The 14226-nt window shown below is 39.8% G+C and overlaps 1 protein-coding gene across 1 annotated transcript; it reads right to left on the bottom strand.

The window, feature by feature from the left end:
- Positions 1 to 9467: 9467 nt before the first annotated feature.
- On the bottom strand, positions 9468 to 10283 carry LOC133026275 (stathmin-like). The gene is made up of 4 exons (XM_061093146.1): positions 10268 to 10283; positions 10000 to 10172; positions 9633 to 9824; positions 9468 to 9542 (listed from the first exon to the last, which is right to left on the bottom strand). The coding sequence occupies exons 1-4, from the start codon at positions 10281 to 10283 to the stop codon at positions 9468 to 9470; spliced, it is 456 nt and encodes a 151-aa protein (XP_060949129.1).
- Positions 10284 to 14226: the final 3943 nt, after the last annotated feature.

Here is a 14226-nt window from a genome sequence, read left to right on the forward strand (position 1 = left end):
TGGTTGTTGTTGAGGATGCTTCAAACACACCATTCTAAATCCTTATACTAACTTCATGATCTGTAGAAAGTCATAGAAGCAAAATTCAAGCTTTACGCCGTACAAACATACTTTGAGAAACAAAGTATCTCAAATGAGAGAAACCATCTTTGAGAAAAAGGTATTTTGACGTGCACTCTGACATTTTGGTCCATCTTCCATCCACTGACCAAGAGAAGGTGGGATTATGATCTTTACTGCAGCCAGCTATCAGGTGTCTCTCAAGGTACTTTGGATTAACTTTGGGGGTGTTATCATGTTGTCCACCTTTATACAGTAGTCTATACAGTCGTGCCCATCACCTAAAAAGTAAAACCAAGGTAAAAACCTGTGTAACACTCAACCAGGTAATTTAGAAACAGCAAAAGTGTATAGAATCTGCCTCTTTTATTCTGATTTTAAAGGCATTTAGTGAACTTCATTTGCTGAGCTTTAAGTCCTTCTACATCTCTATAGGCTGTACACGTAGGCTTTGCTCTAAACGCTAATGTTACCCTCTTATCACGTTCACTGTTGTAACGTTGAATTGCTCATGTAAAACAACTTTACCATAAATACAGCCTTAGTTTAGCATGCTAACATTTTTTTATTAACATGTAACACAAAGTATAGCTTAGGCTGATTGGAATAATCATTTGTTTTGCAGGTATCTGGTCATTAACCACAACATCCAATAGATTAAAGTTTTAACCTGATGCTACATGAAAAGTCAAGGGATAACCAAAGTTTAATTTCATGAAGTCCTCCAGGAAAAGGCTAGGAAATTTCAGAATCGACCAAAGTGACAAATGAATTGTCTGCCATCTTTAAGGGAACACCATGGCTACAAACCAATGTTTTCTCATTCACCACAAGTGTAATCTTAGGTTTTATGTACCAACATTTGTCTGTAGCTGCCCCTTACGTTTTGGCATGGTTCCGAAAATAAAGTCAAGGTGAATAAAAGTGTTCTTTTGTGCAGCAGTAAAATCTCTTTTTCCAAATAAATATCCTGATTGATCAGGATACTCCACAAATCCCATTGTGGTATTGTATTATAGGGACCACCTCTAACCGTCTAAAAGTATTATTTTCAATATGTTCCATACGGGGTCCCTAAGAGTTCCTGGGTTACTGTAGGTCAATAAGGTTTATGATGAAGTAAAACCTATTTAATGTGATGTTGTTTTGCACCACTAAAACACCATATCAATTGAGGACATGATAAGGACAGTATACTGTTTTGTTATCTAATCTTGTGCAAGGTCGTTTTTTAATATACAAAAACACACTGGGGGCCCGTGTAGTACAAACACCTGTGCGATGATAATATCTTTATCAAATTGCCTCTTGAATCTGCAGCCTTCAAAAGGTACAACTCTCTGTAGAACTCTGTGAAGAAAAACAAACTTTGCGAAAACCTTTCTTCATGTGAAATTGCAGCAAAACACATCAGCCACTATCAGTTCTTCCCTTAAAAACGTCAGCATTGCTTGAGCCCTGGCTGATATCACTGAGCAGTCTCACATCCCCTCCCTTATCAGGAGACATGTTCAACCACCTGCTACTTTTAATATTAACAGCATCTCTTTGCTACATTAAAAACTCAGTCAGCCCTGTAATAATGTTTTCACATCTGAGACACATCACTCCTCCTCCACATGCTGACTATATCGCATGCTCTTGCTCTGGCTTGCTCATCATCTCTGCTGATCTGTGTTTCTCAAACTTAATGTGCCTGATGCACTGACCCTGCTCAGATTTGCTTGCTCTGCTTCAGTCGGTCTGAACTCCGTCCATACACTCCCTGTAGCCTTGCAGCCTTGCAGCCTTGCAGACTTGCATCTTGGCACTATTTTTTGTATACCTGCGCTGAGATATTCATTAAGATGATGTCAGGATAGAGTGAACTCCTTCTGCAATGTGTTTACAGGAGGAGGTACACGCCACAACCTCTTTTTTCTTTGTTGTGATCTAACATGGCTCTCTTTAGATAGATACAAATAACATAAAAATTGGAGCATGTGGCAGAGAAACTATTGTTAGATTCAAGGATTTTATAAGATGTAGAGTAAGATGCATAATTAAAACAATGTAGTTTGGCACATAGTGGGATTCAAACAATACACTAAAGAGGGGCTCAAAAGTCACACTATCAAGTTGCATAATATACATCTGGCAGCAGCATCTCCCTGGCATCTCCCTGACATTAAAAAAAGTCTTAAGAGGAAATAAAATACAGCTCACAACTGACCAGGGTCCAAGTGGATATTTCATTTAAAGTCCCACTCCAGTGATTTAATACTCTTCTTCCATAAATTCAATTGAAACTCATCACACACACATTTCCAAAGAAAAATGGTTTAACTTGAAGCAGAGGAGGCATTGTAAGATATTTGGACTTTTAAGCACCTTTTCTTTTGGATTCCAGAAAAAAATCCATGTCTTTCAAATTCCATCACCCTGCAGTAGCTTTTTGTTAAACTGTTTGGGAACAACATCTCATCATGCTTGTCAGCCAGTAACCAATCATCCTGCCCCTTGTCCAGACCAGTTTGTACTTCCTTTCTACTGATAGGCCTATGCAAACAACTTGTTATAGGTATGGTACGGTTAACCTACCATCTATTCACTGTCAACAGTAGAAAGTAGATAGAAAATGTATGAGAAAAATATAGAAAATATATGATATATGATATATATGATGTGGAAAAAGTTACATAATAAAGGCATTGGTTCCAAGCTTTCTCACTCACCTTGCTCCTCCTGATGCAACAACACAGGTAAGATAGGTCAAGCTGATACAGGCCAATACATATGCATTGCTCAGCTTTTACTCATTTGGCTTAAAGACATTCTGCAAGCTTTGCATTCTGACCACCACAATCAACCCTTAGTCCAAAATCGTTGTATGTTAATCTTCAATTCAACCAGTCTCTCTTGTACCTTGACTCTGTGGATGGAAGCTTGAAAATCAGAGTGAAATACCTCGACAAATATTACATGGCGTGCCATGAAATATGGTACAAGCATTTGTTCTTCCCAAATACTGAATTCTAATGGGTTTGGTGATCTTCTGAAGTAAATACGTTACCCCAATATTCAGGTTCATAGTTTTAATTTATGTTATTACTAGAGCATTTATATATGCTCTAAAGTCAAGAAAACTCTTCACTTTCGTCACACTTTGCAATGCTGCAGCTCCTCTGTTCAGCCTCTGTCTGAAACACTTGGTTTTAGCTCTCCTGATGAAGCCCAGTCTGCTCTGATTGGCCTGCCGCCCCGCTCTATTGTGATTGGTCAACGGCCTCCAGTGTGTGCTGTGACTAGCTGATCTTCAGGAGTTATGTGTTCTGTTGGGAGAGAAGCTCATTTTACTGTGGACTTTAATGGCTGTTGGGTGGATCACAGAAGGCAAGAAACTCCTCATTTAAGTTACAAGACAACATGCCACTGTGATAGACCTAGTGTGGACCTGTTGGTCGTGCAACACAGTGGGTGTTTTTGTATCTTTATCAGGACTTCCTCCAGAACAAAAGTCAACAGACCATGAACCAGAGAAATCATTTGTATGTCCAACTTAAAACACTTCATAAGCCACAAACAATGCAAACTTTTACTCCAGGGAATAAATAACTCTTTAAGTCCCTTTTAAGGATGAGCAGAGAAAAGTTTAACAAGTGCTTATTAAAGTAAATGCATGTGATTAGTCATCTGCAGGCTGTGCACAAGTAAAAAATAAGTCATAATGAGCACCCAGTCTCTACTGTCAACACTGTGTTCGCTGAGGAAAGTCATTAAAAGTGTTGTGCCCATAAAATCCCGCTCTACATCAAACTTTGCCGAGCTAATGTGTGTATTTAACATTAAGGATGGTCCCTTCGTGCTGTGTGTGTCGCTAATGATCCAAGGTCTTGCGCATACTGAGGGTTATTGAGCTGTCATGTGGAGCAGGTTATCTCAGGTCCTTCCCGCTTTGGTAATGAAGCCATTTCACACAGGCTTATTACAGGTCATCTGTCTACAGAGTGCACTGGTCGCGTTAAACTCTGCAGTCGGAGAAGTTCACAGTGTGTTTCACTTTCACCTGCACGTTCCTCCTTTCATCTGCAGCCTCAATATATTTTTCATAATCCCTTTTGTGCAAGAACAGCAGAGCGAATCAGGCATTGTGAAAAACTCCAGCTTGGACTTTGACAGCTGTGATATTTCCTTCTCTCCACAAACCTTTTTTTGTTTCAGAACAGTCGTACATTTCAGAAAATATCAGACTTCACAGTGACACCCTGATTGTCACCTGCATTATTCATAGCATGGGTTCAGCCAGGTAATTTCTGTGAGCGGGAAAGAGCCGGGATCTAAATGCGATTATTTGGTTTGACAGATATTCGACAGGACTTAATTAATATTTTACAGTTAATATGCAAAGCTGAGATAGCAGCTCCCAACCTGTGACTCTCAGAGGTTCTTGATGGTGTTCTAGAGGTTCATGGGCCCAATGAGAAATAGTTAATTTCCACTTCCCGCACTCTTAGCTCCTCACATTGTTAGAAAATAACCAATTTGTTCAAATAATACATGTCAAGTGATACAAGGTACCTGAGTTTAACTATTTTAACTTGCAATTGCAATTATCAGTTTGCTTGATTAGGATTTGTTTGATGAATATTAGCTGTTCGATCAGCAGCGTTGGTCAAACACTTTGGATCAAATTTCAGCATTGAGTGGATAGAAAGGAAGTGGAGACACGTGGGCCATCCAGTGACAGACTGCACATTGGGAGCACTGGGACATTTCCTGCTGGCCTGATGGTCCTTTTGACCTTGAACTGATAACTTGACCAGCAATAATATAGCAAGCAGGTATGAGGTAACCAACCTTTCAAATTCACTTATTTGGTAAAACTAGAAATGAACAAGAGTGAGGGGAAATATCTGTGTCCCCTGCCAAGGACTTTTTTTTTTAATAATATGTAAAACAAGCAAGTTATGTGAGCTGTGAAGAAAAAGTAGCCAAAATTTGCCATTACATTTCTCAAAAGTTCTAAAATGAAATCGCATGAAACTTGACACACTGACAGTGAGGGTCACCATGAACAGGAGTGAGGTGAAATATCTGTTTCACCTCTCAAGGAATACAAAATTAATAAGAATATTACATAAGAGCAAGTTATGAGTGCACTAATGAAAATGTAGACAAAATTGCCATTAATTTTCTCAAAGATTCTACATTAGTAGTAGTGGTCACAATATTCAAGAGTGAGGTGAAATATTTGTGTCACCTCAAGTATTCTTTTAAAATAATATTTAATCGAGCAAGTTATGAGTACCAAAAGTAGTCAAATTGTCTCATTGCTAATATGCTGATTTTTAAAATATTATTATTTATCTCTAAAAGATTCTACAGTGAAACCGTTAGAAACTAGCCATACTGAGACCGGGGGTCACCATGAAATATATTTTCTACCTCTCAAGGATAAAACAATTATAAGATAATTAAATTATATGAGCATTAAAGGCAAAATTGAGATTTGTCAATTTTCATAAGACACATATACATACAATATTATATTTCATTATAACTTTTATTGTCTCATATGGAAATCAAATCAAACGTCCATTGTAAGTCATTCAATGTTCAACGTTTGTCTCTGGCCTTTTTACCGCTCCAAGGACGAACTTCAACCACCTCAGAGTCTGACCCAAACAATCCCAGGACATTCTGTGATAGAATTTGAAACTATAAGCCCTTGATATATTATATCTTCACTGTTTTGGTTGTGGCAACAGAGAAGGAGATTCTTATTGCACTTGACAAAGATGACGTCATTGAAAAGATGGCCGCCTACTTGTTTACTAGTCCGGTAACCGTCAAAATGTTGGTCTGGAAAGGACTGAATTATTGTCCCAGTCTGGATAGAACCTGGGTCCATCTTTATATAACATTGAACAACAACTGTAGTTGAGAACCCTCCAAACCCTCTTGATCCAGTTACTTCTCCTGTAGCGCCATCTGCAGGTCATTGCTTCAACTTATCCTTCATATTATCTAATTTAATAGATGAATTGACACAAACCTTCAGGGTCCCAAGGGAATGAATTATAATACACTGATGGGCTCTTGATATTATATCTACTGCCCCAATGAACATAGACCTTAAGATTTTCTGTTGTCAAACCATTTCTCCTCTTTGATTAACCAGCAAAATATTAATATTGTGTTATTATATACGGAATAACATTCTAATAGTATATTAAATATATCTGACAAATACTTCCAGGTGCTCTGCATGAAAAGTGATTTAAGTGTGATAATACACATTTTGCTGATAATAATTGTATATTATACTTGATGTTTGAAAACAGGCAGTTGTCGTCTAATTGAGTACTGTAACATTAGAGTATTTCTGTGTTTACCTCTAAGTAAACAGATGTAAAAAGCACATTGATACTGTGTAGTGCTTCAATTCAGGATTTATACTGAAAGGTCCAGTGTGTAAGATGTAGGTGAAAGGGATCTACTGACAGAAATTGAATATAATGTAGGCCTAATCCTAATATTGTATTTACTAGTGTGTTTCATCTAAATAGTACGAATTGTTGTTTTCCTTACCCTAGAATGGGACTTTATATTTGCATACTTTATATTCAAATCTGGAGAGGGTGCTCTCAACGAAGGCCGCCATGTTTTTTTACAGTAGCCCAGACTGGACAAACTAAACACCTTTTGAGTTTTTATGAAAACTGAAGGCTGCCACAGGTTCTCTTCCATGTTTGGAAGTGAAGAGGGAGGTGAGGGGTATTCAGCTTCAACATACAGCTTCACCACGAGATGTCACTTAATCTTACACACTGAACCTTTAATCATGGCAGCACACGCAATGCAATAAGGGCAGGTGACCCTTATATCTGTGAAATATCAGTTACTTTTACAAAGTAAGTATGTAAGGCAACTAAACTGTAGTAATCACATTTTAGTGAGAAACTTCCTGTTGTGATCTATAAATATAGTTTTTTGGTTAACCAAACAAAAATGGATTTAGTAACTGATACAGATGATTGAAGTGAGGCAGAGAGAGACAGAAAGAACAATTTTGCCCTCTAGTGGAATCTTTGAAAAGAACAACTCCAAATGCAGCTTCCTACGATGAACAGTGAAAACGCTGATGTAAGAATAATAAGACATTTCCTAGGATGGTACATGAACAAATAAAAAACAGAGCATTTAGAGCAGTATTGTTGCAGACATTATACCTGCATAAGATGAAGGAGTAAAAGTATATACACTCTGTACCCCCGTGGATTTGTAGGTACATGTTCTTTATCTGAGCTATATCTCTACTATCTTTTATGTCTGGTAAATAACCCCCACAGCAATTAAGAAATAACATCGACACTACAAGTCAAAACAACCCTCGGCTTGGGTACTAGTTTAAATTAACCCAATTACTAGATTGTTATTCATGTGTGCTTTTTACCCATCTTCAGCTATTTAAGAACTAAGTAAATTAGTAACTAAACAATTTACTAGTTCCTTTTAAAATGAGATTGTACATATAAAACACTTCAGTTAATGATGTATGATGCTCTGCCATATATTAAAAAGCCCAGCAGTTACAATATTCATATGGCATGAAAAAGCATGTCTGCAGAGGTGGAGCATCCTCCACCTCTGCAGAGATCTCTCTTCTCCAGTATGGCTGTCCAATACTGAAGTTGCATTAATCAAATCAGGGATTTAAAGATAAGAGTGTGGTTCATGGTATATAGACCGTGAAGCCTTTTGACAGCATTTTTGAACTGCGGGCTTGAAGCAGACTAAAACTCACAGGAAACGATTGTAAGCAAATTGTTGAATTTTATAATTACCTTTTTTACTAAAATATATACCTTTTACACCAACTTTACAAACCATCACTATTCCTCTGTCCAACCACATTAAGAATATTATATCGGTTTTCCAACTCAACCCTTTATCTAATCACTGGCATGGGTCTTGTTTAATTCAGGTTTGCTCATGTTCTCAAATATAATATCCAAATTTTTTAAATTTTGTTTTACACTGCTCTAGCCAGAATGTTATCTTATTCAAACATTTCTGAACATGCCTATATATGGCAACGACTGGTTTGATTCAGCCTTTTCCAAATTTTAATTTCACCTGAGCCTCCACAAGTCACCACCAGAGGGTAGCAAAGACTTCAGTTAATATGAATCTACCCCATGGACTCAGGAATGGTGATGTCATCAATACAGATCTGTTATCCCCATAAGCTGGAGGGGTGGTGTCCTTCTAGGTGTTTGAGTTTGTGGATCTCCAAGAAGCAGCATTGGGTATCAATTGATAGTATTGGTAACAAGCCACTATGTAAAGCAGGCAGCTAACCTTCAGAGAATGGGGTGAATAGTGATGCCTTTCCAAATCTTGAGCAGCTAAATGTTTTTGGGCAGCCTTGTAATAAAGTCTAGCTCTGTATGGGAAGTATGTGATATTACATTGCTACTAAAATAGCCATTCATTATATACATTTTGCACAACTTATAGTAATGCATGTTTACTACTCGTTGAATTCAGTTCCCTGTCTGCACACTTCAGATAAAGCAGATTGAGTTTAGTGCCATGTTATTGAGGTCTGCTAGACACAGGTCAGATTGTACCAGTACCTGTACTCAGTGTAAACTTGCATGGTTGGAAGAAGCTGCATTGGAATTGTGTTCTAGTTCCACCTGCCATCTTCAATCATAAAGCCAGACATAGATTGAGTTTATTTTTTTTATTTGTTTTAGTACAACAGTTCAAGTCATCTAGCCACTGTATCTATTGAGATTCCAGTGTATTGCTCTTTCACATACCATGTGTAGACCCCTCTTCAGTGATGGCATCCATTTTCATGTCTGGCATGTTCATTCACAGCTATACAGCAAGAAGTCATTTGCTTTAGAACAAACCCATAGTTTTACAAGAGCAAAACCAGCAGCGGCACAAAAACATGACCTGCAAGAACAAATGAGTAGCTGCACTAACACCTGCATGAATAACAGCCAACGCCTTGCTCAAACCTTGTGCTACTTTTTTTTTTAATATACAGTAAGTGCCGGGAACAGGTGTGATTCACAGGGACATTTTCAAAACGCATGAAGCAAGCAGGGATTAAGAACCTATGCATAGAAACATGCTTCCTCAAAAAGGTTAAGTACACTGCTAAGTTTCAAAAAGGGCTGAAGCTGCATCGACTAGCTACATATCAAATGATTAGACTCAAGGGGAGGAAACGATCCACATGTAAAACCAGCGCAAGAACACTTATAGCAGGAGGATTGAAAAATTCACAAAGTGGAACTATCTTCTCAAAAAGGTGGGTAGTGAACACAAAGAAATACTGGCCAAACAAAATAAATCAATCTTTGGATACGTAAAAAACCCTATACACACAATCCCCTTTGTAACTTTCAGTTTTCCGAAGTGCCTTCTTCAGAGGGATCTTTGGTTTCTTTGTTCTTCCGCACCTCCTCCAACTTCTTGTCCTGTTAAAGAAAAAGGACTCGTCAATATCCAAAACCCAGGTAAAAAAAGTGGAGCACGGGAATCTTTTAAACTTAGGCTCAAACACTGACCTTCTCCTTGAATTTCTCATTCATTGCTGCCATAATTGCTGTGCGGTTCTCCTTGTTGGCCTCCATTTTCTGATTAAGCTTCTCCTCTGCCATCTTGCTGAAGTTGTTGTTCTCCTCCTGAGCTTTCTGTAGCACTTCCTTTTCATGCTCACGCTTCTCAGCCAATTGCTTCAGAACCTCTGCCTCATGGTTCTGAAAAAGAATAGTTATAATATGGATGAACAGAATGTTGTCTCCAGCGCATCACATTTCCCCAGTTGACATCTAATGCAAGATTTGCATGCTTAACAACCCGATGATTATATACAGCTCACCGTTATATAAGCAGGTTTCTGGGCTGAACGTCTCTAGCAATGAGTAATTTTACCTTGCGTCTCTCCTCCGCAGCATCCAGCTTCCTCTGAATCTCCTCCAGTGAGAGATCCTTCTTCTTGGGAGGAGGCAGGGGGAATTCACATTTGGCATCGGGGACAGCATCTGCCAGGATGACCTCAAAGGCCTGGCCAGAAGCCCGCTTGTCAAGCTCCTTGATTCTGATTTCTGGACACAGGAAACACAAGACAGAGTTTAAGCCCACTGATCAGTTGATTGAGTAGAAGATCAGAATTTAACTTTTATAACTTGATATAATTCACCTTCAGCGGCTGCCATCTTTAAAGAGTGCTGCAGGTCAATTAACCTAAAGGAGGAAACGGAGGAAAATGTCAAATTGATGTTATTTTTAGTCACTGTATTTGATGACTCAAAATCAGCGACCTCTAGTGGCTCTTTAACAGTTTCCAACACAACTGCCTGCTTCAAAACAATCCCGGCGACAGAAACAGGGCTACTATGGAGCCACCCAGTGGCCATCTTTGGAACCTTAACCAACCACCGCCCATCAAGCCACACAAAACGGTGCTGGCATCCAGTGTGTGCGTGTTACACACAGAACCTATTGTCTAGTCTTCAAACGCGTGGCACCGATGACATTCAGATGGATGCGCAGAATCAACCCTGTGCAAACATGTGGGTGGAGTTCTTCCGAGGAGAGCTTCTCATCCGACGTGTAAATTGATAATGAAGGACACATGCCACAGTGCCGAGACAAAAGGCTGAGCAGGGCGGGTGGAGCAGGCGGTGCCAGGTGCACACAGGCCCAGTCAGCTTCCATAACCCGCTAAAAAGCACCGTCTGAAACCAGATGAGTTAAGTAAGGAGCATATCCGGAGACAATAGTCATCGGGGAGCACCTGTTTTTTTCCACTGTCTGTCTGTGCCGCAGGAGAAGAGGGAGGAGGAGGAGGGGGCGCACATGCAGACACAAGTGTGGAACTGCCCAACACAAGCGCAATGCCCGCATCCTGCTGATCACATATCACAGCAGAAATATTTATCATCAAAACTTCGATTACGATACAACACGTGGGCATGCGGGGGCACAGACAGCAGCTGTGTGGTCGCAGACATCAGTCGGGCTCAGGGAGTGAGGACCCCTCCCATGATCTGCCACAAAGGCTGAGAACTAGCTCCAAACGCGCCGTTCACTTCCAATGCAAAGTCCATGGCAGCTAAAAAAGATGTGATTTTGGCGCGTTTTGAGTGGGGGGTGTGATGGAGGTCCACACCGGACGTGGACAGTTGGCATGAGGGTGATCTGCCGCCGTCTTCCTGTCCACTCAGCTTTCTCTGGTGTCGTTTAACCAGCGGCACCGAACAAAGGCTCCTCAGACAGCAGCTGCACACAAAGACGAGCTCAAGCTGAACCCGAAATCATGATTACAGAGGTTTTATTCACACTGGAGAGAGACCGAGGATGAAAAGCAATGTTCCATCCAAGTCTGGTCCTGTTGTGTGTCGGTGCCCACTGTGCCAGGGTCTCCCGCCCCACACACAGAAGGCGAACACACCCGACATGAGCGGCCTCGACCCACAAAACCGTCTCCCATCTTGTATCCTTTAAAAACAACCTCAAATTAAACTAAATGAACACAACGAGGCCTTACATGGCCAAACCCCACCTGCCAGACATCATGGCGGTTGAAGCAGGTGCTTAATTAGCAAACACAATTAAAAAAAAAAAAACGGTGGAGCAAAGTAAACAAAGCCATTATGGGCACAGACGCCATGAAAGTACTCGCCTCGCTTGTCGTGTGTGAGGGGCTGCGTGGACCCGTGGAGCACAGACGACCTGTTGGGGATGATGAAGCCTGGCACACCCTCCTCTTCTTCTTCTCCACGCGATGCTGCTCCGACACCAGCTCTGTCTGACTGTGAGCGAGTCTGTCGGGAGCGCGCATTAATGGACAGAAAACAGCGCCGTCACGCCGTCCTCCGCCGCTGATTGGTCGGTTTCCCTATCCCAAAAAATCTCCCCGGTGCTCATGGGAGTGGTAGTTTGTCTGGACCTTGAGATTGAGACAATGAGCTACAGCTGTTTAGGTGTCTAATGTCACCCCAGAACCTAAATTAGGATCAAATATCGATCCACAGTGATCTGATGGAAGTAGTTGATGAGATAAAACACACACTCAGCGGGATTAAGGTGCGTTTTTAACTGTTTTTAGGGATTTTATTGTTGTGGCTCCACCCAGTCAGTCATAATGGATGATGGAAGTTGCACTGTCACAAATCCCCCTCTATCAACAACACGTTTAGCTTATTGTGTTGTAACCAAGGCATGTTTGAATGTAGCTAAGTATTGCTTAGATACTAAGAAGTCAGGCTGACCAGCACATGATGCACTTAAATTACATTTTTACACATTATTTACAATTTTTTTATTATTTATTTTTTCCACTGTTGCCTGTACAGGGCAAATTATGTGTTGATGTTTTGATTGACACAGTACAGCATCAGTCCACTTTAGCGCTGTGATGTAAAAAAAAAGTATTGAAGTTGCTGCTGTGAAGAAAGATGACAAAAAGAGTAAAACAGCCCCAGAGAGGTGTATCAATGTTTAAAGCTTGTATGTGAAAAAAGAAAATGTCTGACAAACGCAGATTTGTGTGGTATCCAGTGTAGTCTGGCAACCAACCATTTTCCAGCATGAACTTTAGACAAGTGTATCACTGAAAGGTCTGTTAAGTGCACTAGTCCAGTTAATATTTATACAATCATAAATTCAAACGGTTTCAATGACAAAGAAGGAGAAATGTTGAATTAGTAATTTAGAGTCTTGGGGAGTGAACATGACACAAATAAATATTCGGTATATGCGTAAGCTACTTAGCAGCAGGCACCACTTTACATCATGTCAGAGTAATAGGAGGAGGACCTTGAATAAATAAACTAAATAACATTAACTGAAAATAGAAATGAGAAACATATTCCATGGCATGGTGGCACAGTGTTTTGCACAGTTCGCCCTGGTTCTTGGTTTGAATCTCAGCTTCTCCAGGGCCTGTCTGTGTGCATTTTCTACTCCGACTTTCTGCCACAATCCAAATAAAATGAAGATTGGGATTAGGTTAATTGTTTAATTGAATTGTCCATGGGTGTGAATATGAGTGTGAAAGGTTGTTTGTCTCTGTTGGCCCTGTGATATAATGTCAACCTGTCCAGGCTGTACCCCATCTCTTTCACAATTTCAGCTGGGATTGGCTTCAACTCCTCTGAGATGCTAAAAAAGCACAACATATAATGAATGAATGAATAGATGGATATATTTCAGTAGAATAAAATATCAAATATAACTAAACATGAGGATTCATGAATAAATTCAAACAGGCATATCTTTTTTCTGTCCAAAAATGTCCCCTACAGACCCTAACTTCAAAACTAATCATAAACAATATATATCCCCTTGCATTCATTTAGTCAGTGTTTATGTTTCCAAAGTCTTAAATGAACTGAAAATACAGAATTATATAGTAGTTAGAAGATGTACCTGCATGTGCAGGAAATTAAACGGTCACACAGGAATCTGTCAGCAGCAGTCTGCTGTGACCGGCCCTTCCTGAAGTGCTGCTGATACATGCCAGTCACATCAGCACATACAGCTTTGTTATTTAACTAGGGCAGCACTGCTCAGCCGGACAGACATGTGGAAGTGCACAGAGGTGATGATGTTTGAGATAAATGTAAAAGGTGAAAATGTCACATTAACAAGATGTCAGAGAGTTTTAACGTTTACAAAATCACATCCTCAGAGGGACAGGATGACAGTGTAATTTAACACTGATTGACAGACTTCCTATAAAAGACTGTCAGTGTTCTTCTAAAACTAATCCATCTTAGAATATGTGCTTTTTCACGCTGAGAGTATTGATACAATCACTTGGAAAATAGATCACAGAACCAGAAAACTGCAGCTACCTTGTTTCAGAATAGGAGATATATTTTATATCATCTTTTTTTATCCCTGCCATCATTAAAGTGTTGCCTCGGTCTATTAATGTTCAGAAATCGAGATTTCTCTCTGACTCTGTTAATCGCATTCATTATCCAAGTTGTTTACAGTGTATTCTGTACTAGTTAAAGTAGCTCTTCTTAATTAATTTATGTTCAGATCCGATCCAACCACTAAACTGCGTGAGATTTAAGAGAATCTTTGTGACTCGCTGCTGCACAGTTTCAGTTGTGTTTTTGGAAATCAAACTTTCAGGAGTAATGT

The sequence above is a fragment of the Limanda limanda genome, chromosome 19 (genome assembly GCF_963576545.1).
Source record: "Limanda limanda chromosome 19, fLimLim1.1, whole genome shotgun sequence".
In the NCBI taxonomy this organism is placed as follows: domain Eukaryota; kingdom Metazoa; phylum Chordata; class Actinopteri; order Pleuronectiformes; family Pleuronectidae; genus Limanda; species Limanda limanda.

Bases quoted from the DNA above. Each gene is read 5' to 3' on its own strand.
- LOC133026275 (XM_061093146.1), bottom strand. The intron at 9,825-9,999 runs GTAAAATTACTC...ATTCTTTTTCAG, and splicing joins CTGCGGAGGAGAGACGCAAG to AACCATGAGGCAGAGGTTCT. The intron at 9,543-9,632 runs GTCAGTGTTTGA...TTTCTTTAACAG, and splicing joins ATGAGAAATTCAAGGAGAAG to GACAAGAAGTTGGAGGAGGT.